General features: G+C 36.7%; 1 protein-coding gene across 1 annotated transcript in view; it reads right to left on the bottom strand.

The window, feature by feature from the left end:
- LOC122801155 (deoxyribodipyrimidine photo-lyase-like) overlaps positions 1–26,742 on the bottom strand; it is a 435,348-nt gene that overhangs the window by 88,600 nt on the left and 320,006 nt on the right. The window contains exon 8 of the mRNA XM_044070713.1: positions 13,909–14,030. Within this exon, the coding sequence (XP_043926648.1) occupies positions 13,909–14,030 (122 nt within the window). The remainder of the gene's footprint in view (positions 1–13,908; positions 14,031–26,742) is intronic.

Raw genomic sequence — 26,742 nt, forward strand, 5'->3', positions numbered from 1 at the left:
TTTATCACCATTGTTATTTGCATTACTCATAGAACCCTTTGCAAATCAAATCAGATCAAACAATAACATAAAGGGCATTTGTATTAATAAAATGTTAAACCTTAAAATCCAACTCTTTGCTGATGACATACTATTAACTCTCTCAGATGCAAATGAGTCTTTGAATGCTCTATTTAACTCCATGAATAAATTTCAAAATATTTCAGGCTTAAAATTTAATGAAAACAAAACTAAAATTATGCCCTGTAATTGTAAATAATAATAATAATATAAACAAAAGATTTTCCAAATATATAGTAACAGAAAGTAAATTATTATATTTGGGAATAAATCTACTCAATGAATTAACAGATTCTCTAATATTTAACTATAATAAAATACTAGACAAAATAGAACAAACAATTGGTTACTGGAATAAATATATCTTTTCAATAACAGACAGATTATATCTTATTAAAATAATAATATTTCCCAAAATATTAAACTTAATACAACATTTTTCATTGCCACCTCCCAAATATATTATTCAAAGATACAATAAACTAATTTTAAATTTTCTATGGTTTCCAAATAAACCCTGTATAGCCTTAAATAAACATTTGCCAGATTGGGAAGATGGTGGAATTAATTTACCGGATATTGATTTATATATTACCTCATCTGTTATTAAAAACATAACACTATGGTTAAATAATTCATACATACCTATATGGAAACAAGCCCATGAGCAGATTTACATAGAAATCAATTATAATCACATACAAGACAACTTAACAGTAATACCATCACCCCTTATATGGATGTTAAAAGATTATTTTTAGGAAAAGGAATAATATTAAAAAATTGCCATCAAACTATGTAAGCTCTACACTTTCAGTGTTCAAAACATATATAAACAAAATACCAAATATTAATTCTTGGATTTTTCTTATTTTCCCTATAGCTTTTACACCAAATATTCTAGATACATTCCAAATATCTAAAATAAATATACTTAAAGAAGAAACATTACTCTTTTGGCATCAACTTATAGAGAAAGGGAATGTTCTAACAAAGGAACAGATAATTTATAATTATAATATAAATAAAGATAATTGGCTATTTTTACAAAATCTAAGGCATTTTCTTATAAATAAAATAGAACAAATGCAACCTTCAGTTAGACATGAAGCTCCAAAACTCATTGAATACCTTATTCTTATCACAAAACAGCCTTATCAGGGTACAGGTTATTTGTCTAATATCTATAAAATTGTTAAAAAAACAAAAACTATCATGAAAAATCATACTGGGATTATTATACTTTAATAAACAACCATCCTTCAGTTGAAGAAGAAAAAAGTAATATTCTAAAATCTTCCAAATTTTCTACATTATCAAAATACTGGCAATTATTCACTTGGAGATATCTACACAGAAGTTTCTATACACCACATAGGTTAGCCAAAATATATTCTATTGAAGATCAATGTTGGAGATGCCATACCAAGATAAAAGCAGATTGGCAGCATGTTTTTTATGAATGTATATGTCTCAATATGTAATGGAAATCCATTAACTATTTTTTTCAGACTGTTTATAATGATAATTTTCAATTAACAAAGTCTTTAATTTTATTCAACTCTCTTATTCCAAACTGTGTACCAAAAAAAAGACACTAAAATCCTATGGTCACTATTGGCAATTTCACGTAAAATCACAACTATACACTGGAAAAATGAGGCTTCGCCTACGTTCAAGGAATTTGAGACTTTAACAACAACAGTTGCTCACATGGAAATATTAACAGTGAAGAACAGAACTAAAAGATCTACTTCTTACTATTACTCTTGGATGAAAGTACTGGAAATACTCCAAAAGATCGAAGAAGATATATCATCTTATGTTTCTAACTATATAATATAGAATTTCAATGTTATTTGCATAGACACCAATGTAAATGGTTATATAATGGTTTGAAGTTAGTAATGTTTTAGAATTGTAAATATGTTATTTATCTTTATTTCATGTAATGTTTAAGACATCTTATTTGAAATAATAAAAAAATATTTAGTGAAAAAAAAAAAAGAAAAACAGTAGAAAAACAGGTTTGATTGTAAGATTCCAGCAAAATGTGACAGCAGCACTGAGGTAGCAAACTTGATTTTAAAGAAATACATACAAAAAAAAATAAACACTGAGCTCAGTGCCTTTGGTTTCTCATCTTGACATGCTGCAATGAAGAACTAGTGAAATTGGAGCAGAGTAGCATTAAGGGACAGAAAACAAACTACCGTAAAAAGTTCCAAGTGCTTAGCAGTCCTAATGCCTGCAAAACACAGTCCTGTTACCTAACATGGACAAGCTCTTACTACATCTTGCAGTTTGTACTGCAAAGATGTGTTTCCTTGGGAAAAAAATATTTTAATTTGTTACAATCATAACTTTAATATTCTTTTTCTCAATACTAGTTGCCAGCCATTAGCCCTTCTGTGACACTACTGTCCCATTTGTTCTCTAATGTGTAAATGAATCACAGGAAGCCATCATCCACGCAACTACTAGGGTTTTCTAATTAACCATAACCATGCTCTCCCCATGACAGCTGAAAGGTGCAATCTCCAGTACTGATCTTTAGGACATGCATAAGCTTGACTCCGGATGCAACATGTGCTGCCTGGAGAGTATGCTCCTCTCATAGTCCTACTGCTGCTGGTATATATGCAACACAACAGAAGGCCTATCTGCCCCCCCCAATACACACACACACACACACACACACACACACACACACACACACACACACACACACACACAACCAGCATGGGTGAACCAGTACCAGCTGCTCACTGCTATTCCCCCCTCATCTACTCCTCCAGCACCCAGGTCACAATTACTATCACTGCTAAAAACTGGTAAGCAGCCACCTCAAACCCTCTGCTAGGCAATTCCTTGATATGATTACTAGCCTCTCTAGCTATGATCTATAGGCTACCACACACATGTACATACTGTAAATATCAAATTTGTACCATGTACCTAAGAATTTACACCTGCTCTCTAACATGAAATGTAACTGTAAATTGTTCATTAATAATATTGTGTCTGTAGCTAAAGGTAACATATACCCAAGAAATTACACCTGCTCTCTAGCATGAAACATAAATTGTAAATTGTTCTTCTTCTCTATATTGTATTTGTTTCTAAACTTTGTAACATGGAGCTTTTCTCCCCGGGCCTCCACTGAAAACGGGCTCCCTGAGCCCAGTGGACATCCCCAGTCATCAAACTGGAAATAAATAAATAAATAAATGTGGTCATCGTGAACCAATTGCCCGAGTAAAGGAACAAATGGAGTTTTTTCTCCTGCAAGGATTCTGACTGGATGTGGAAGCAAGACCAAAACCAGCAGAATTTTATACTAAAAGTCGTAGTCATCCAAAACAAACCAAAGGACCCTTCTGTGCACGACATGAAAACTGACATGACCAAAAAAGCCAAAAGCATCTACTGTGCCTAGACAGACCTTCCAGGAGACTGGGACAGTAATGGCATGATTTTTCAGACAGTCTCCTTCCAAAACTGTGCATGCCCCATTGGTCAATGGATTTGTTGAAGACAAGGATGACAGAGAATCCTACTAGCTCCTTCAGAATAATAAAGAGGAGGTAGGACACCTGATCTCATTCCAAACATGGGAAAGCATCTATGACTTTTTTGTGCATTTAGCCTTGGCCTATTCCAAATGCTCGCTTGAGATGACTTACTTTTTCAGAGGGTCTGTCTCTGTAGAAGACATAACATTTGCAATACATGGGCAACCTTGACCATATCAAGATCCTATTAATTCTTGTGGATAACCCTCGACAAACTGGGATAAATTCAACAGCTGACCCCCCCCCACACACACACAAAAAAAGGGACAGCTTTAAATGACAAGCACACATGTTGCTTGTTACAACAGTGGAGTCATTCTTCTGGGAGAATTAGTAGGCATCAAAAGGAAAAGGAGCTTGTCGGTCTGATATTAATGGGTCTTCCTCTGCTTAATTTGACAAAACTTTAGCTTGTCGAACTACAAAAGATAGACAGCTAAAGATCGAAAGAGCCAAACCGCGAACGGCCAGCTAAGCGAATTTTTTTCTCAGGGAAAGAATTCGCTTGGCCGTTAACGGGAATTTTCCCTTTTGGAATTTTCCCCTCCCCGATGTGGAGTGATCTCGGAGTTAGTATATTTAGTTAGGGGGGTGTGGGGGGCACAGCCCTCCACATGGGGGTTCACCCCCCACTTAATTCAGGTTGAAAGATTTTTGTTTTGTGTAATGGCCAAGAGAATTCTTTCCATGGGAAAAAATTAGTTCAGCTGATCATTCGCGGTTTGGATGTTTCGATCTTTAGCTGTTGATCTTTTGTAGTTTGACAAGCTAAAGTTTCGTCAAATTAATAGGGAAACGGTTAAGGGGGTTTCTTCTTGAGGGTAAGGCTTGGCTTGCAAAAAAAGGCTTAGGCGATCCATAAAGGTCCTCCACAGTGTTAAAGCCCTGCATCCTTGTCAGTAGGTCATCCAATAGGTCATGAAATGGCTGGATGAATGCAGTCTTCCAAACAGGTCATCCAGGAAGGACTGTCTGAGTTTCTTCTGGAAAGCTCAGGCAATCCATTCTGAGCTGCTTCTCATAAGATAGCACAAGTCATATCATCCTGTTCTGTGCAGGAACACAGCTACAAGACTGTTACAGTCAAAGCAACAACAGAGTACATGTTATCCTACTGTAAAGCCACTAGATAATGCTTGGAGTTTGGAAAGACCTTCTACTACCGGGTCTTGTACAAAGGAATGGAATATGGAGAGGAGTAGAGAGGAGAGAACTATGGGCTCTGTGCATCAGTCATGGAAGACTCTCTTGCCAACCTTGTTCAATACTGTAGATCGCTTGCCTGGTGTTGTGATCTGTGTCTTGTACAGATGGGATCACATAGGGACCCCACCACAGGATGTCCTGTCAGGGTTTAATGCCCATCAGCAAAAGTCTTAAAAAGGACATTCTTTCGTGTAAGGTCAGTATAGCAGAATCCAGGTGCATTAAAGGTTCACACATGGAATCCATATTAAGCTCGGTCGGGGGGGGGTGATCGAATGTTTTTCTTCTTCCTGAGATAACCCCTTTAGAAGTTCATGGAAGAAACTGATGCACAGCCCTTTTCATAGACCACACAACCTCAAAGAAAGTCTACAAATAAGAGTGCTATCCAGCAGAACACAGAGGGACATCTGACTCATTGTCTGTGAAGTATAGTGTCCAGGTTCTCTACTCCTGAAACGGAAGTAGAGAGTGAAAAAGACCATCATCCTGTCAGTTCCAGGGTGCCCATACATGTGCAAGACAGACTTAGGTTATCAAGTTTGTAGTAAGTGGGTGCTGGATTGAGGCTATGGGTGCACCTGCTAATGGCAGCACAGGGACTTGAAAGGATTGTGCCTGGCCTGATGTTGGCATTATATCTTGCTCTAACAGAGTGCTCCTGAACAGCTAAAAACAGACGCCATCATACCTCAAACAACCGCTTGAAGTCTGGGATGTGGTGTGTGGATTTAATATGGCAGGATTTTGGAGGCTCTCTGCAACTAGGGAATTAAGCCCTGCTGGGCAGTGAAGGGAGGTCTGCCAAGACGAGTCATTGGTTTGAAGTGCTACAACCTAGCTACAACCAGGTGATTTAAGGAATTTGACAAGTATCAGGCATGATCAGACTCATCAGGCAAGAGATGGGTGACACTTGCACTCCAGGACATAACCTGGCAAAGTTGTGGAGTTGGGATGCACCTCTATTGGATCCCTCATTATCTGCCAAAATGGAGGACAGTTGTGAATTCAAACTCATTGCCACATGAAGGTTTGGAAGCATACAAGGACTAGGATGCCATTTCACAGACTGGAGAAGATGCCTTCTGACTGCAGTCCATTTCTTTCAGCTTCTGAAGGTACACCACCAATGGCTTGGAAGTGGCATTAGGAATCTTTCTACCCACTGGGCACCTTCAACCACTGATATTTTTAAGCTAACAGGATAGGCTGGAAACAACTCTCTATGATAAATATGTTTGGTCACACTATACACACTATATCACTAGCATGTACGGCAGTGCTTCATACTTTGGCTCTTCTTTAAGTGGCAAAAAGAGTACCTGCATGGGAACTGAATTGTTATTTGATAGCCACACAAACACCCAAAGAACATCAGTGCTTCAGTCACCGACAACAGAACTTTTCCATGACAGATGTCAAGAGTGAGCCGAACTTTGAAAGCAGCAGAAAAGAACCGGAAAGGTTATGGCCAAGTTTTCTCTTCTAGCGTAATATGGGATGTGTTAGCTCAAGACAAACATAACTCCAAAAAATAGAAACTTCCAAAAAAATCTTGAGCTGGACAAAAAAGAATAAGCCCAACTGTAGATCCACTGTGCTGAGTCATAGATGTTAGCTCACTTGTTTCACAATCTTAGCAGTCTTAGCCATTTGGTTCCAAATGGTTGAAAACATTCACAGATGGGGAACCAAAAAAGTACACTTATTTGGATAGGTACCCTGAAGCTGACTACTGATATCTTAAAAAATGGGTGAAAAGGAACAGACAGATAAAAGATGCATTCCAACTATAAGAGAATCCTCCTCAATGGATCCACAATTGGAAAACATTTCTCTCTCTCTGTTAAAGTTTTTTTTTTTTTTTGACTTTTTACATTTTTGTTGGCATGACATCTGGCCTCTGAGTCCACCAAGTTCACCCCGCATTATTGAGCATTCACACCTCTTGCAAATTAATTCAAGAGGAATATTTGAAGCAATCATTCAATCACCATATACTATAATTATTTAAAGAGACAATGAACCCTATCTAACATTCTTACTTAATTAAAAATAACGAACTACTATAAATCTATACATAATTATATACAATCATTTAAAAACATGTACAAATATAAAAATATATGTTTAAAAATCATTATTAAGTTAATATATTTTAATGTAAAACGCAGTACAGGCAGAGCAAAGTGCAAGGTAAACAACGTTCATGGACTTACAATTTGTCCCTGTCATAAAGGTAAAAGTCTGCCCCTCATCAACACATAGTACTGCCCAATGTTTCTCAATAATATTCTTCACATTATAGACATCCTGTGGTTCTACTAGTGCCTGTGGAAATTGCAACCAATGTGGATTATTATTGATAATACCACCTCTTCTTTCAGCAACCTACAGGGCAGACTTTTTTTACCTATGACAGGGACAAATTGTAAGTCCATGAGCGTTGGAAACAGAGACATCAAACCACCAAGCAAACATATGCCATTTTACTTTTTATTGAATAATATATAATATCCAACATAACAGGGGGGGGGAGAGGACATTGAGAAGGAAGAAAGAAAATTTGAGGTGGATTCTCGATGATGCAGATGAATTTCATCGTCTTAATAATAAATAAATTATCCATCCCATGTTGAAAAGAAGGAGATTAAATAGGCTTTTTACTAACTAATTCATGTATTTATGCTTGATTATGTTAAAAATATATATTAAATATAATGATTTTTAAACATATATTTTATATTTGACAAGAGGAATATTTGACAACTACACTACAAAGAAATATACTTACCCAAACTGAAGGGAACTCCAACAGCAGTCTCTGGATAAAACAGGGCACTCAAGCACACAGGGACAATGTGAAGAATCAAACTAATAAAGAAGGTCACCTCAAAGATCAGCTGATATCATAAGAACACATCCATTGTACCAAAGAACGAGATGTTCCTTAGTGGGTCTACACATGGGAAAAACAAGCAATACAAATCCCTCCCAGGAAAGTAAAAGGCAGGGTCCTGTAGAACTAAAGTACTGCCTGACTTCTGCAGCCTGTAGCTACAGTCTAAGTAACAATTGGTGAAGGTGACAACTTGTCATCTCAGAAATGCCTGTAATGGAGACACTACTGAAATAAATACTAGGAGCAGGCAACCCCTTGAAGGGGTGGCCTTTCACAGGAGCATTTTTCAGAAGATGAGAGTTTTGGATAAACTTGAAGAATACATCACAGGATTGACAACAGGAAGACACCAGTAGGATCCACTTACCTACAGAGTGTATCCATCCTCAAAATAAGCCAAGGAGGAGGCAATAGGATTTGGAAAGCTGCAGATTATGTCAGACTACAGATCTTGTGCAAAGCCTAAGTAGGAATTCCTGCCTGCTGGAGAGCAGGAAAGAATCATAGGTAGCACCCCCAGTAGCATACATCAAAATAATCATAATATGAAAGAACCAGGTACTAGGATCCATCTGCCTACAGAATCAATCCATACCACAAACATAAGAGGGTATAAGGATGATAAAAGTTGGACAATTAATGTACATCAGGCTGTAAAGCCCTGACAAAACCTAAGTAAGAGAAAGATGAGAAAAACATCAGCCCTGCAAATATATTAACAAATCAGAACTAAAACTAAACTAAACTAAACTAAACTAAACTAAACTACATACCGTCATGGCAGACAGGGACACAAGATTCAGTTACTGGCTGTGGGAGAATGCACCAAAAATACAGTAAAAAAAACAAAAATCTGACAGACGTCTTAGATGGCTGTGCATTGATCACTATATTGATTAGCTCTCCAAAGTATGAAAACAGAAATTGAGGTGAAAAAAAGCCAGTGGAGTCTGACAGTTTGGGTGAAATGCAGCTACTAGCTAGTAATTATACTGCTTACATGCCCGAAAGAAAAAAAAAAAAAAAAAACACTGCAGAAAGTGAGAGAAAAATCAACCAGAAAAGAGAAAAAAACCCTTTGGTTGGGAAGAATCTTGCAGCTGTTCAGCTAAAAGCATTTCAAGTTTCAGATTTTGTACAGGAGACGACTTCCAGTAATTTAGAGGAAAAATAAATGAAGTACACTCAAATGTGTTTACAATAAATTAAACACTAAAGGAATATGGAATATGTGAAGTAAAAAAAAATAGAAGCAGCTCTAGCTATATTCATATGAAATGGAAAGAGAAAGTGGAACAGACAGACTGCATTAATGCTGTGAAAGTACAAATAAGTAAAGCATGATTTGTTAATTGAGAGAGCACATTGTGTTTATCCTCCAAATCTTGCCATGAAAAAGCAGCCAGGACCTACATTAATAAAGATGCAATTATTCCAACAGAAAGAATTGCTCATGACAAAATTATGGCAAACGGGAAAGTATTAAAACTGAGTAAAACAGTGTGTTTATGGAAAATTAATTTTCATTGTACACCACACAGAAGAGAAACAAGGTTACCCCAGCAATTAAGGAATATCAGGAGGCAGATGTGAGATTCAAGCTGTTGTATTCATCTTTCCTTAGAATATTTTTCCCGTTGGCTCAGATGCATTTTTGGATGCAAAACTGGCTATGTAGGAAAAAAGGTTTATCCATCAAAGAATAAGACAATAAGTAGGAGACTCGGCTTCTCATTTTACTGACAACAAAGCCCATACACAGACTTTGCAAAATGTCAAAGATTTCACTGACAAAGGAAACTATGCTTGAATAACAGAAAAAAAAAAGTACAACAGTTAACTACAAAAAACAGGAATACATGGAAGAGGATCAGTAAGACAACCAGAAACATTGTGAAATTAATGAATAAATAGGAGTCTATAAATTATTAATCCTATTAGATATAGGAATAGGCATGCAACATGTAGCTTTGCAAGAAGAGGAGGCTGAAGAAAGCATGAAATTTTGCTGAATGGGCTAAATTGGTGGGTGGAGTATACCCCACTTTTGTTATTAATTTTTAAAAGGATACTGAAGGGAATTAAGTAAAGTAAAGCAGTTTTCCTCTTATTAATATTTGTATAAAATCATGATATACAATGCACATTATATTATAACAGTCTTGTACAGTGTGCAGTCAGGATATTTTAATTGCAAAATGGGAGTACCTATCAGTGGATGCTGTATATCAATATAGTTTTTCTTAGTTGTAAGGTACTCAGTTTTTACACTGTAACAAAGAAAGAAAGGCTGGAGAGATGCAAGTTAAAGGTAATATGTTGGGATCTTCGGGTGCTGGGGTGGGAGATGTAAAAGAATATTGATCACATTATATGTAGAACAAAGATATTTCCCCTGATTTTTAGATGTGTATATTTAGAATGACATTTGTTTAAGCTACTGACAATGTTTTTTAAGCAAATAGGACTGAAAAATAAGTAAAGTGATGAAAGGCTTGAAAATGGCAGTTATTTTTGCATTTGCAAAGTCATTATCTTTTTTCTTCCATCAGCAAAAATTTTCAGTGGGACACAAGGGGTCTACAGGTGAAATGATCACTCATGAGAGGACTGAACATAGCATTTTGGCTGAAGTTTGCAAAGATTCTTTCATGCTTCTGCAAAGTCACTGCTTCTTCATTATTAACTACTTTTACCTTTTACTTGGCAACAACAAATCAGCAAGCAATTAATCATGAGGTTTCTGGGCACTGTCTACTGAGTGAATTGTACACGTTTCAATGCAATTTAACACTTAAAGGTACATCTGAAAGCACTTCAATGAATAATAAATGAATTTGAAACTGTAGGATGTGACTAAGTTATACCAGTAGTTATTTAAAGGTGAAAAGTGCACCTTTTTCCTTGGGGCTAAAAGCTAATGTTTATTAGTTTCATTAGACTCAAAACTGCTACTTGTCTTGTATGTAATTTAGACGAATTTTAATGCCATATTAATATGTGGTTAATAAAATTCTTTTCAAATGAAAAAAAGTAGAGGCTTACTGAAAGTATGCAATCTGTAGATTGGACGCTGTAAATTGGCCGTAGGTGTGAGTGTGTGTGCGAGTGAGTGGTACGGATGAACTAATGTGGCAGGGCTAGCCACCCGGTGGTGTAAACCTTGGCTCGAGAATATTGTCACTGTTGAAAATGACACCCCAACCCCATATACAAAATGGGAAAAAGGGGTTGAGGGTTGAGGATGGATAATCTTAGAGTCAAAAAGCAAAGAAAGAGTTTGGGGTTGGTATATCAGTTAAAATGTTTATCTCACAGACACAATGTATAGGGTTTGCTTCTCGTGTTTGAGAATGAAATTGGCTGGGCTTAAAATGACCTATAAGGGCCGCTAACACTTACCTAGGAATTTTATGAACCTAAAAGCACTGAATTAAGAAATGCAGGGTACAAAGAAAGTTACAGAAGACCCATTTGGATGTACATGAGCACATGAATTTGACAAATAATGGATTTCAAGGTGTAGCTTCAGCAGAATATCAGAGACAAAGGAAAAAGGGAGTAATACTGATCGCTAAAGGGGCTCCAGTAGTGTTATAACGGGGGGAAAGATAACAATAGATTTGTGGTAGTGAGGTTTTACTGACACGGAAGGAGGGTTATGCTGGCATGTATTCATAGTCCACCTAACAGCTACTATTACGGAGAGCAAGAGTATTTTGTGAGAAATAATCAATCAGCTTTTAGAAGTGAATATTCAGGGTGGGGACTGGTACTTCATTTTCAATAGTGAGGCTGTGTAGAGGACCTAGGAGGGAACAATAAGAAAACAGTATAGATTTCAGAAGAAATTTATGAGGAAAAAAAAAAAAAAATATATATATATATATATATATATATATATATATATATATATATATATATATATTACGTGATGCATGTATACACTGTGTTTGGTCAGTGACTCTGTATATAAGATTATCCATTCATTGCCTTTATACCCATGGGTCAACCGTGATATTCACTCTGTTGTGTATATATACACATGCACACAGCGTTTTGCCATTTACTCTCAATACTAACTTTATTTTACATGCTTTTGTTGACTGGGTTAGTCCCACTAGGCTAACGGCCTCTTTTTAGGGAAGATACAAGGCGGTATTTATACTAATACAGGAAGCCAAGGCATTGAGAAACTTCTCTACTCTTTTTGAGAGGTGCAGTGAGATCATCTTTAGCCAACCAAGCTACCAATTCAAGGAGATGGGGTCTCAGTTTATCTTATCTGAAGGCCGAACACGCACAGGTGTGCAGCACCTCCCCTTATCTTGCACTAGAGTGTCAGCAATCCACCTATCCATTCATCCATCTACTTGGTGTGGAAATAGGACCGAAGGTGTGTGCGCTATGTGTTCACATTACTATCTACTGTCTTTATTCCTGGGCGGGGACTGAAATATGTCCAAAAGGATCAGTGGTCTATCCCGGTTAACAATATAAAAATAAAAGAAAAATATATGATATGGAAGATAAGAATTCAGTAGTAGAAACTCAGACAGAATTTGCATATTATGCCCTAGGGTAGAATAACTAGTCTACACCGGATAGAAATTATATTTCACATGAAAACTTTGCCACACATCCAATAAATTATTTCAGATCATGCACCAATAAAAACAGAGGTAAAGATGCAGGGTAATGAAGTGAAAATGAGACGCTAGTACTTTCCTACTTACCTGTTAAAAGAGAGAGGAATTAAAGGAATGAGTAGGGGGAAAAGATTTCAGAATTATCATGGAAGGCAGAAATTTCTTCAGAAAGAAGAGCTAGTGAGCGGGAAAAAATAAAAATGGAGTTTAAAAACAGAGGTGAAATGAGAGAGAGAGATTTGAAAGAAAAAATAGGAATTACTTAGATGGCTTGATGAAAAAAGTACTGCAGAACAGGGGAAATCTTAAAGAACAAGAGAAGCAACTGGAGTGCTAAAGGGAAACAAAGGAAATTATATGGATAATATCTACAGCAGCGCTAACCACCTGACAGCATAAACATTGGCTCTAACTGAGGGTCGCTGCTGATGGGACACCCGGTGCCCAAGCATAAAGTTGGAAAAGTGGGGGAATGATGCCTATGAAAGGTTGCTGGTAAAGCAACTATTTTTTCACTGCTGTACTAGAGCTCATACTGCTCAAGGTCCTCATAAACAGATATATTTTCATAACTGTTGCAAAAGAGGCAGTACAACTTAAGGCATAACAAATATCATTAGCATAAGGACAGCAGTCTTGAAGTACATAGCCACTAAGATTTTTCAAATACATTGTTTGAAATTCTACTCAGTCTTATATACTAGTCCCTTTTTAACAGCAAGGACATCAATTTGTAAATAGGTCTTACTAACTCACTAACATCTTACAGAATTGTCTCCTGCATCACCAGTTTTATCTAATCATAATCTGTTTAATGTGCTAGCTGTTGAAATGGGTCACACATCCAACTGGTCAACCTGCTCATCAAAAGGAAATAATTATTATATTAGATATGATAAAGCAGAGCTTTTGAGAAATCATACTTCACACAAGTAAAATTACATATGCAGCTCTGGGTAAGCTAATGAGCTTTATACTAATACATTCATAAATACAGGGAAATTTGGAGTGTAAATGCACTATACCCACACAATGCTTTAGTTCTCAACCTTATCTTTACTACTCTCTGCTTCAGAATGAAGGGATTATGAAAACATCTGCACATCAAATTTTACATAGGTTTCAAAACAGCCCAGCTTTAGAGGGTGGCAACCAGCTCCAACTTTTATTCATCAATTATCAGACTATTCTAACACTCCCTCGGTTAAAGGCAGAGAAACTGGCCCTGTACAGGATGTCAGTCTAATCACACTCACACACACACACACACACACACACACACACACACACACACACACACACACACACACACACACACACAAAGATCAATTTGGTTGATCACCAACTCACCCACTGTGTGCCTTTAGGATGTGGAAGGAGTACCTAGTGAAAAAAAATTGCAAACACAGAATATACAGCAATAACAAAATCACATGACAGAACAGAAGTTAATAAAAAATGGAAACTTTAGCTAGCAGTAACAATACATATTGTATTTGTATTCCAAACATACCTGTGCCGCATTCCAGAGTGGGTCATGAGTCTTCCCCTCTTCCAGCTGTTTAAGGGTGTAAACATGGCTTCTCTTATCTGTAGCATGGATTTTAAGAGTAGTTTTTGCCCATTCATATGCACCTACAATGGTTCAAACAAGATACATAAAAAGATGAAGAGGCGTGTTCTGAAAAGCATAGATTCTGTAAGCCAGATTTTGGTCTTGGCATCATAGCTCTCAAATGCCATACAATGAGGTACATCATTCATTATGACTCTCAAAGGCCCTCTGCCCTGCAAGGAGGTGGCAATACTCTACACTACCCAATGCAATTTAGAATTGCAAGTCTATTATTGTATGATGCTCCACAACTTAAATACATGATTTGTTTTGATTTCACTGCTGTTTGCACTTGTGTCTCACATTTTACCAACTTGTCACATGCTACCTTGCAAATTTTCAGTAAAAATGCCAAGTACTGGAGGTATATTTTTAACGAGTGAAAAATTTATTTAAAACCAACCACGTTTTCGTCACTCAGTGAGAGTGACTTCATCAGAAATAAAAAAGACACTTCAGTGTAATGTCTTTTAAAAAGTTCGCTTCAAGGCAATTGGTTATGTTAGCCAATCAGCTAGACTCTTTAGTTTAAAATCAAGGTAAATAACATTTAAAGCAACACATGCTAAAAAACAAACCTACACAGTTAGATACTCAATAAAAAAGAAGAAACAGAGTGTGTACTTTGTTCCCAGATGTCACAGCAATTATCATACAGAACATTTTGTTATCAACTTTTAACAAATAATAAAATAACAACATAAAAATACCGAAATAAAACAGTAGTCCACTTAGCTTGCAAAGAAGCAGCTGTATATAGCACATGCCAGTTCTACTCTGAGAAAGTACTGTGAACTTGTTTACAAACATATATAAAAAACCTATACGAACAAATCTACCAGATCTTTTTAAACTGGTTTCAATGTCTCATACAACTCTACTGCCATTCCAATTCACGGCATTCTAATAATACTGAGGTAGGTCCCCCTCTAATGCCGTGAACTAGTTGGTCAATGGCTAAAAATTGGAAGGAGTGACCAGTTTTGGAATTAATATGCTTAGCTAGGGCATTGTCACTTTTGTTCTTAGAGACCGCATAAGTATGTTCATAGATTCTATCTCGAAACTTGCGGTCAGTTTTTCCTACACAGAATGCACAACAGTTTTTACAAACAGCCAGGTAGATGATACTTTTTGAATTACAGTCTAATTTATGTGTAATCATGTATTCCCTACCTGCTATTTCAAATGAACTACTAGTTTTCACATCTTACATGCCCCACAAGGAAAGGAACCACATATTCTATTATTGACTCTGGGTTTCCTACCTTCAAGAAGACTTTTTAAATTGGCCCCTCTCTTGTAAATGATTGTTGGGTAGGGGCCTATTCTCTCCATTAATAAAACGTCTTTCTGCAGCAGGTACCAGTTCTTACATAAGGTAAACTTGACTTGGTCACTGTCATTGTTAAAAGTTGTAATAAAACAAGACTGATACAAATGACTAGTGGCATTGTGACCCACTACAGGTACATTGCTGCTGTTAAAGTGCAGTGGTCTATCTGGTGTATTTATAAAATGCGTGTCATAGATCATATCACCTGTTTCAATATACACCTCATCGTTAGCCATCTTGTAATTTAAGATAGGGTTAAACTGACCTAATCTACGTTTGTTTTTCACTTCTCCTACTAGTTTGTGAACTGGATGGATAGGATACCCTCTATTCACGAACATACTTTCTAATAGTTGGCATTCTACCAAAAAGTCTACTTCTAAAGAACACATCCTAGCTGCCCTAACCAGTTGGCCCTTTATGATGGAACGTTTCTGTTTAAAAGGATGTGCGCTAGAATAGTGCAAATAAAATTGCAGTATGAAGGTTTTCTGTAAATAGTAGAGCACAGCTTTTTATTAGCTGGAACTTTAGTCAGTTTAACATCCAAACAGTCATTACTAGATGTGTCAAATTTATATGTAAATTGGAAGAATGTGGTAGTGGAATTAAAATAGTCAATAAGTCTATCTGCTGCATACCTGTCACCTCTGAAGATGATAAAAATATCATCCAAAAATCTCGTATAGTAGTACACAAGAGAATTAGTTATGTCTAATTTGTCAAAGATTAACTGTTTTTCCCAGTAAGCTACAAACAGGTTCACTAGGCTCGCTCCACATGGGGAGCCCATGGCTATACCATGTTTCTGTAGGTAGTATAGACCATTAAAAGTAAAGAAATTGTTTGTCAAAATGATGAGTTCAGAAATCAAGTCGATATCTTTAGTTGGAGCATTTTTTTCTTTCATCGTTAGAGCCACCCATTCTACTGCTTCCATATGTGGAATAGAGATATATATGTTTCATTTTTTCGCCTTATTAGTTTGTTCTTTGAACTTTTTCGTTTTGTTTGTTATGGCGACTGGAGTATCAAGCAGCCCAGTGAGCCCGAACCTATTTGGTTCTTCTAAACAACCGGACTCTACTGATTTAGCTATTCTGTTGAGTTTGTTAACTCAACGGATGAATAATCTTGCTTACCGCCTTGATATGGTGGATAAAAGAAATAGTGAAGCAGCCCAGGCTTTTAATTCCACTACTACATTCTTCCAATTTACATATAAATTTGACACATTTTAAGAGATACTAAAATGTTCCTTGAAAGGTTACATAACAGGATGGACACTATTACCAATGAGACTGATTTTGTATTGGTTACAATGGACATTGAGTCATTATTTACCAGTATCCCTAATACTTGGGGTATTGAAATGGTTAGAAATTTCCTGTCAACAAATAGATGTTTTTCAAATAGTAAGATACAACTTATATGCAGTCTCTTGAAATTATATTAGAGAATAATGTTGTTATGTTTGAAGAGAAATTTTTCCTGCAACAGGTTGGCGTGGCTATGGGCACTCCTTGTGCAAATAGCTACGCCAACCTTGCACTAGTCTGCTGGGAAGAAACACATATACTTTCGGTTTGAATCCTTTCTTACATCAAGTGTTATGGTATGTACGTTTTGTGGATGATGTTTTTATTTTATGGAATGGCAATGGTTTAGATTTTGCATCCTTTGTTGATTATCTGCATACCACCACTGACTTTTAAAATTCACATACCGGCTATCTGCAGCTGAGATTGATTTTCTTGATGTACATCTAGCTAAAGCTGAATTTAACTGCTTCAAGAGTAGCATCTTCCACAAACCAACCAGAAAGAACACATACCTACACAAAACTAGTATGCATCCCAGGCACATCCCGAGAAATGTATTAAAAGGGCAAGTTTATAGGACATTAAGATTACATGATGATGATGAGGATGCATTACTAGCATTAAATAATTTAATATTTGAGTTTATAGCTAGAGGATACCAACCTGATGAAATTGACAAAACTATATCTGATGCATGGCATATGAGATCAACTAAATGTAGACCTTATTTTAACAACAATGAGGTAGTTCCATGTAACAATCCATCTAACATAAACTCTGGGCCACATAATGAATTTAGAGTAGTGTTACAGTTTGCGAGTGAAGTCAACCAATATGTTGACGTAATTAAGAAACATTGGCACCTATTACAAGAGGTACCACAGTTGCAGGTTATTACCTGTAAAGATCCACTTTTCAGTTTCAAGAACAATATGTCACTCAAGAAGCAGCTATGTAACAAGGATGTGCCTAAGAAAGCCATCCCTTCTTCACGTCAGGGCACTTTTCCTTGCAGGTCATGCAGTGCCTGCCCCTATATTTACAGTGTAAACACCTATGTCCACCCCACCAAGCATTTTCAGTTACAGCTTAATACTTATGCTGATTGCAAGAGCACTGATGTTGTCTATTATTGTTTTTGTCAGAAATGTCCGGTGTTTTATGTAGGTAAAACAAATAGATTTCTTAAAGGACAGAATTCTAGAACATATTCGTGATGTCAAAAATAAGAAACCCACTAATGCACTTGTCCAGCATATTATTAATACAGATAATTCACATTCTTTTAAGTTTTTTGTGCTACAGCGCATACACAAAAACATTAGAGGAGGAGATATAGAAAATTTTACTGAAAGCTGTGAACAGAGATGGATCATTAAACTGAATGCAGATAAATATCCAGGCCTTAATGGCTCTACTTCCTTGGTTCCTTTCTTGAAAGCAAGACGCCTTAAACATGTTTAATTTTAGGCACCTCATACACCCATTACACTTTATTTATTCACATTTTAGAGACATAGACTACTTTTAGTTATACATACATATTGCAGATAAATTTTATAACTAGATCTAGATTTTTATCCTTTTATTTTTTTCATAGCTACATTATTTTTTCATAGCTACAGTATTTATGGAGTTTATATTTATGCACATTACTTAGGTCTTTTACCAACAGTTTTGTATATAGTTTTTGTATATAGTTTTATATATAGTTTTTATATGCAGTTTTTATATGCATTTACATGCAGTTTTTTATATGTGTCTTTTATATGCAGTTTTCTCTATATGTAGCCTTTTCTACATTTATAAGTTTTATGTAGCTTTAATGCTTTAATTGACCTATGACATCAGTGATTGAGTCAATGGTTCCATCTATATATAAGCAATGGAGTGTTTTATTTTCTAGTCTGATGAAGCAATTAGTTTTGCGAAAGCACTCACCACTGTTCGTATTTTCTGTGCAATAAAAACGCTATTGTGTGGTACCTCGGTGTATTTTTGGTTATATTACACTGAAGTGTCTTTTTTATTTCTGATGAAGTCACTCTCGTTGAGTGACGAAAACGTGGTTGGTTTTAAATAAACTTTTCACTCGTTAAAAATATACCTCCAGTACTTGGCGTTTTACTGACATTTGTGAGCGGCTGTTTGGCACCCCATTTTTTCGCTTTATTAGTTTGTTCTTTGAGCTTTTTTCGTTTACATTGCAAATTTTGGTGGAGGGTTGGCAGATCTAACCAGCACTATAGGAGATACTGTAACTATGAGTCTTTCTGTGACAAAGGCAATTCACTTAAGGAAATGTATGAGGGAAAAAATCAACTAGTCGTAATCCTGCCCTCTTCTTTTCTAAACTGGAGAGAAGATCAAGACTCTTATACTACATGGCTGTCCCCCCTCCCCCATCATGCACTCACAATGCAATTGCCTTGCTGGTTGTTGCTGCTCTGACCATAGAAAGGATTAACTGGAAGAAAAGGGTTAGAATAACAAGTATTGACTGGACCTTCTGAAGGAATGAGAGGTGAGAAGGAAGTTAATTATTTTCTTTGGGAACATCCTTAGCCGGGCAGGTCAGTCAATGTTTTATATCCCAAGAATTTTAATCTAGCACAAAAGTGGGAAGTTACTCAAGAAAAAATGGCAGCAGACAGCATGAAACCATACTAGTCAGTTTACCATCTCTCTCTCTTTCTCTCTTCCCCACAGGTTTATCTGATGCATCATTGGTTGGTTAAATGAAAGTAGCGAAATACTATTATTGCATAACATTCAATGCCAGTCACCCAAGCTTTCTGTGCAATTTGCATATTGGGATTTTCATCCAATCCTAGTATTTGTAACACAGTCATTCTAAAGCAGTTTATACCCAAGCACCAATTTTCTACTTGAAAATGAACTTAAAAGAACCCAACCCACACCGACAAAGTGCTCTACTTACTAGTAGCAGTAACCTGTACTGTTTGGGTATCTTATCAAAACTGTTAAAAAGCAGAAGCAGCAAATAAAGAGGAATACTGCCATATTCTATGGCACATATGGATAAAGCTGACCCTGGACATTAACAGCAAACTTTGACATGGAGCTGACAAAAGACTCAAAATAGCACACCTGCTTGCAACCCAGACAGGTGGTCAGGCCTGCTTGCACTTACAGGAGAGAAAGATGTACAACATTGCAGCATATTGCAGCAGAAACCATTTCTTACCCAGCAGTTAGCTTAATCAATAGATCCATACAGGAATCTTATGTCCCAGCCATTTGGAAAAGATTATAAGTCATCCCACTGCACAAAGGAGGAAACTCTATAGAAGCCTCTAAATTTAGTCCTAGTGCAATTCTCTCCCCTCTCTCAAAAATCCTAGAAAAATGTATCCGCACTCAACTTCTTCACCATCTCCTCTCAGAACAGCTCTAAACCAGTACTCAGCATGGATTTTACCCTGGCCATAGTACAGCTACTGCACTATTATCCTTTAGATTATATAAACAAGAAAAGGGACTTTGGCGATCTTACCTTTTCCACATTTCTGGATCTGTCCAAAGATTTTGATACAGCCTCATATAGCAAACCAACAATTGTACGATCTTGGCATATCACCTCTTTACTTCAGTGGTTTAAAAGCTGCCTACCAGACAGGCAGCTGTTAGATGCTCTCCTCATCTCCTAGTTACCACTGGTGTACCAAGGCTCAATTCTTGGTCCACTTCTCTCTCTAACATTTTCATTAAAGACTGCTATACCTCTTCTAGGAAAGCATCACTTACACAGCATGATGATGATTTCACACCAATGTGCTCATCTAACACTGGCTCATCTTCTTGAAATCACACAAGAAGCCTTCACCCCTGTTGAAAACTCTCTTCACAATGTCCAATTATTACAAACCCCAAAAAAACAAAACTACTCATACTCCTTCCCAAAGCGCACCTGAAATACAAGTCCAGCTGCAAAACTGTCTCACTTAACATACCAGGATAGAAACTGTATCCCATCCAAAACTGCTTGGTGTGACAACTGATGGCAACCTCAGATGTGAACTTCACATTCAAAATAATACAAAATAAAAAATGAACAGAAACTTGGCATGCTTTACAGACAATTTCTTTTTACCTCTGGTAAAACCACCCTAGCAACCACTTGCCTCTTTCATTCTCGCTTATATGGTGCTTGTATCCTTACCAACTTGCAGGCATCTTAAAACTAAACTTGAAATATGCTACAACAAAGTTGCTAAATTTGCTGCCAACAAACAATACTATACACATCACTGCTAGGGCCTTAAAAGTTTGATTTGGTTTAACAACCCCTCTACCTGGACTTCGTACAACTAGCTACTGCCCACATCATCATTTACACACCCCAAGCCTGCCCTGCACTAAGCTCTATTCTTCCTTCTTATCAACCAAACAGACCCCTTCATTCTAACAAGAAACAACTTCTCGCCATTTATAAACCTCAAAAAGCAATCAGAAATAGCATTTACTGCTACTCTGCTGCCAAAGAAATGGAATTAAGTTCCACAGGCTATTAGAACTGTAACCTACCATCCTTCCTTCAAGCATCTTCCGAAACGGCCCCTATCAAACTCATGGTTCTGCTCATGCAATATCCCTGGTTGAATATAAATCTTGCCTACTTTTCCTCCACCCCTGTGTACAGATTCTGTACCCATCTCTACTTCCTCATCTTCACCTGGCTATCCTACCCTCTCTACTACTTTACATAACCTTTTCCTATCACCTCCTCTCCATTTATACTACTCTATCCTAATCTTTTTTCCCCTTTAGTAACAAGCAAAAGTAACGAGTTTAGTTGAATTGTAAACATACTGTGAATTGTCAAAAGGACGCTCTCCAGAACTGTATACAGTATTTTGCTTTAAATTTTCTCATTATCTTTGTAACATATTTTTAGTATATCTTTATGCCTTACGATAGTGTTTATTTTTGAAATGTATACATTTCAGCTGTTTCCTATATAATGTGTTTTTATTGTTTTATTTTATCTGTTAAGTGGAGCTTTTCTTCCCTGGCCTCCACTGAACATGGGTTCTTGTGACCTAGTTGGACTTTGCTGGTAAACAAATGTCAATAAATAAATAAATAAATAAATGGACTGGGGATGTCTGCATGTCTCTGCCAAGCCTTCATACAACTTGAGTGAGTGAACCCACTTGCTCACAATGACAAACATAGCAAGCCTTTCCTTCTGTGAGCATGTACATCAGTTGCAGGGAAGGGATTTAGGGGCAGAGAATGGAAAATTCCCAATGCTTGCCTGAATGATAGAATAACATAGCTACTGACTCAATGGTGAGGAAGCACCCTTCAGTAACTCAAAATACCATAACATGGATATTTAGAAACCTGAGACGAAAAGACTGCAAATGAACATCAACGAAAGTAAACAATGCCGACACTTTTAAAAACTGAAACACCTAATGTGCATGCTTGGAAGCACTCAGATCAAGCTGAAATCACAAAAACAACCTCTACATTTAAACACAAAACTTAAAAAAATATATAAACTTTTCAACGTTTATGCAGGGGGGCAAGCCTCCCTGCAAATTATATATTCCAACTCCAAGATTGCATTACAGTGGGAGGAAGGGTAAATTTCCAGATTCTAACTGTACTGCAGTCTCCATTCACAATCATTAAAAATGGAAAATGTTTCCCTTACGTGATATGTTTAAATGAAGAAGCTGTTCTTTTAAATGCAGCGCGATCTCCTTTCAAAAGTTCGAGTGCTTCCGGGCATGTGCATAAGTTTTGGCATTAATTTCTGTTGATGTTCATCTAAATTTCAGTGTTGTGGTATTTCGATCTACTAAAACAGATGCATATTATACATAAAAACAAACACAGAATTATAAATCAGGTTTATAAATCAAAATGGAAAGGGATGATGATAAAATGGAGGGGGGAGGGGTTAAAAAAGGAGAAGAGAGTTGGATGCAGGTCCTTAAGGAGAACAATAACCAGCACACAGAATATTATATTCTTAAAGTAGCTGAAAGTATTCTAAGAACTAAGCCAACGTGGGAATGGTGAAAGGAGATTCTTCTGATAGGGATGACTGCAATTAGGGATACAGACAATAGGCAAGAAGAACATGGAATTTACTGGAGAAATTTGACAAAATAACCAATGTATTGGAAGCAAATAATTAGCGAGGGAAAGGTAATAGAATGGGAAGAGGCCCATAAGTTATTTGGACTGCAGCACAGATATTTCCTTTCCTATCAAGGATTTATATCAGAGTATAGACAAAGAGAAAGAAATAGGGGCATCCTAAGCGAAACACCAGCACTCGTAGAGTTTTTAGTAGAATCTAAAACAGAAGCTGATGTCAAAGTAATAATTAGTAGAGCATACAAAACATTGCATGATAACCAGAATCAATCAGAGAAGGTTAGAAAGGATTGGGAAGAGAGCCAGGATAACCAATTCGCAAAGAAACATGGGGTGAGATATTATGCATCTCTCCAAAATATGCAATAACAAAGTCTAGAAGATTTGGTATCTTTGCTTGGAAGTGTTTGCACAGGTATTTTTATACCTCAAGTAGACTTCAAAGAATTTTTCCTTGGGTAGACAGCAAATTTTGGAGGTGTGATGGGGAAGAAAGAGGCAATTGGGAACATATTTAGTGGGAGAGTTGGCGGACTGCTCTGACAGAGATACTAGATGAGCAAATTGGTGTAACTAAGGAAATTATTATTTTGAACTATGACACTGAATCGGAACTGCCTAGACACACAGTAAGTCCTTGCTGCGTCTAATTATGGTGGCTGCCAAAAAAAAGCAATTACTAGAAAATGGAAATCAAAGTATAAACTAACTGTACTAGAAGTAGTGAGTATAGTAACAGAGATAAAACAACTGGAATTGGGATCTTTAGAAAAGGACAGGAGCAAATTACATAGAAAAAATGGGAATTGTGGGAACAATTCATGCAGAGGAGGAATGAGATTTAAAAGAAGGTAGGATTTAAATGAGCTATGTAATGTTTGACTGACAATGACTGGATAGATAAGTGATGCATAATGTTTGCAACTGAAATTATGTCAGTATGGTTTGAGTTTGATTTCATTTAAATAAATGTATGCCTGCCTATATCATATGCAATGATTTAATATATAGACATTTATTGATTACAAACAATAAAGGAGAAGAAAGTAGGATTTTGGATGCAGATCTTAAGGAGAACCACCACCACCATGACCATACAGTTTATTATACTCAAAGTAGCATAAAATATTCTAATAACTAAGCCAACAGGAGACTGGTGAAAGGAGATTTTGCAGTAGGGGGTTTAGAAAATATGTAAGAGGGGGAATGGAATCTACTGAAAAAAACTGGCAAAGGAACAAAGGTACTGGGAGCAAATAACTTAAAAAGGAAAAGTAATAGAGAGGGATGACAGCAAGCAGAAGTTGAGACTGTGTACCGGGGATTATCATCAGACTGTAGGAAAGAGAAATGGACAGGGGTTTGGTAAGCGAAAGACCAGCTCTGGTGGAGCTTTTAGTCTGGAAAAGAAGCTGCTGTTAGAAAAGGGATAATTAGTACAGTATATAAAATAGTGCATGCCAACTATGAGAATCAATCGGAGGATAGAAAAAACAGGGAAAATAGACTGGAATGGGAAGACAGACTGGAAAGGCAAACTACAAATAAACAATTGGAGGATATCTGTATGGCTCCCAAGTGTGCAACAAGTCCAGAAAGTTTAGAATTGCTGCTTGGAAGTATTTGCATAGGTATTTCTACACTCCAAACAGACTTCAGAGAATTTTTCCTCACAATCTCAAGCACTAGAGATGTGATGAGAAAAAGGGGGATAACTGGGAGCATTTTTTGGGAGTGCAACAAGTTAGCGGATTTTAAAACTTTCCTGAAATGGGTGTAGGATTTGAAATGTCTAGACATTATGGCCAGAGTTTATTGCTATAAGTTGCCAAAAAAGCAATAACTAGAGAATGTAAATCAAAATCAAAGCAAACAGTAAATGAAGTACTGAACATTGTGAAGGAGATAACATAACTGGAGGTGTGAATTTATGGGAACAGTTCATGCAGAATAATGTTTAGGAGGAGGAGTGAGATTTAAAGAAAGGCAGAAAATCATTTTATGTAAGGTTGGATTAAATTTTAATTGTTAAAGACAAAAAATATGTGCAATACATATTGCATGAAAATGAAAAATGTTAGCATGGGTTTTCTTTTCTATTTATGTACATTTGCCTATGCCTTAAGTGATAATTTAATAAACGTGTTTAAAAAAAACATGGTCATTGACTCTCCCCAGTGTTGTAGAATAAATGGCCTTCATCAAGATGGAGGCTGTAAGGTCAGACAGACAAAACAAAGAGGAATGCTGAACACTTGTCTCTCTCTCTCAACTGTATTTTCATGCAAAGCCAGAACAGTACTACAAATACAGTTAATCATCTTATGTCCACAAAAGTATTCATCATTACCGTCATAATCTTCTGCATGGATTTCAGAGTTTGAAATGGAGAGGAAGTAGTAGACAGTGATCAGTTAGAATGTAGACAAGAAAGCAATTCTGTTATGCATGTCTCTACTGCAGACTGGATAAGACCCAAGAATCAACAACAGCCTCTTTACTGGGATCACTCAGAAATCTTGATCTAGCTAGTAGATTTTTGAAGATTACTCCGAAATCTTCATCTGACTGTCAGACTTTCACAGATTAATCTTAGTCTAAGCTGTCAGATTTAGTCAGGGGATGCGGAAAAACAACTACAAGAGCAGTACGAGTTTTGGTTGTATATCAGTAGCCAAGCACACTTTGCTGAGCTCAATAAAGACATGGCAAATACATATTTTAAACCAAATCTGCCACAACAGGAGAAATAAGATGTCCTCATGGCATCAGGTAACCTACACAATGACATCCTTAGGTTTATACTTTGTGATTATATATTTTTCCACTCAAATACAGCTTATTTTCGAACAGGGGTATGTGCATCCTGCAGAAGTGCAAGCAGTGATTATACATACATTAGTAAGAGTACTTCTAGCCTCAGAGTTTAATTCACCCCAACCATATAGCATAATTCTTGCAAATCAAGAAAAACAGTACAGCTACACAGTGTCAAGAATTTGTACTTCTTGCACTAAAGAGACCTCCAACAGCAACTATTTAAGAGCTGTTCAGATAAAGGGAGATGTATGAGGGTATCTGTAACCCACTAAGGAAGATTCTTCTCCTAGATCAATTGATATAGTAAGAACACAATGGTTATATCGAACACAGAGGACTCTCCTTGACAAGTCTGGTTTTGGAGAGAATTCCAAACAATACAAAGCCTTAAAATGGTGTGAACCTAGACAACCAAGAGGTTCCAAATGCTCGGCCCTGAAGTATGAATGTGCCAAACCAGGGCTGACTTGCTGAATCATGGTCACAACAATACTGTCTGATGAAGGTGTGAACCAATGATTAAGTTGGATGGCACAGATGTCTGTAAAGGAGGTATTTTTTGAAGCAAGTCCTGGAAGCAGCCCCATACCTGTTGGACTGGCCTTTCACAACATCATTTTCCAACAGAAGGCTTGCCATGTGCTTGCAAAAAATAAATTGCTTTTCAATCCAGTTAAAAAAGGTCTGCTTGCCAGCTTTTATGGCTCTGTAAAAAAGTTAAATGGTTGTTCCATTCTTATAAGATATACTCACTTCACATACAAATCTGAACTGAATGCTGATAACGTTGAATAAACTAGATGAATTTAAGACAAGTGGAGTTTGCTCTTTGAACATCCAAGCTTCACAAGCAACACAGAGATTTACAGAGTTCACAGTCTAAACTGCTGTCAAAAATTAAGACAGACAGAAACTGCTGAAAAATTGTCATACAGCAAACACAAAGTTGATGATATAACAAAAAAAGTCTCCACAAAACTTAGCATATTGATTGAAGAAAGAACACAGCACACAGATTAAACAAAGTGCCTTTACAAGCCTATGGGTGGAAGCCCCTTTCTTTGCAAAGCAGTGTGTCCACCTGTTTTTTTTTTTTGCTTGTTTTTTGTAATAGCT

Source organism: Protopterus annectens, chromosome 4.part1 (assembly GCF_019279795.1).
Source record: "Protopterus annectens isolate FY-2018-M chromosome 4.part1, PAN1.0, whole genome shotgun sequence".
NCBI lineage: Eukaryota > Metazoa > Chordata > Ceratodontiformes > Protopteridae > Protopterus > Protopterus annectens.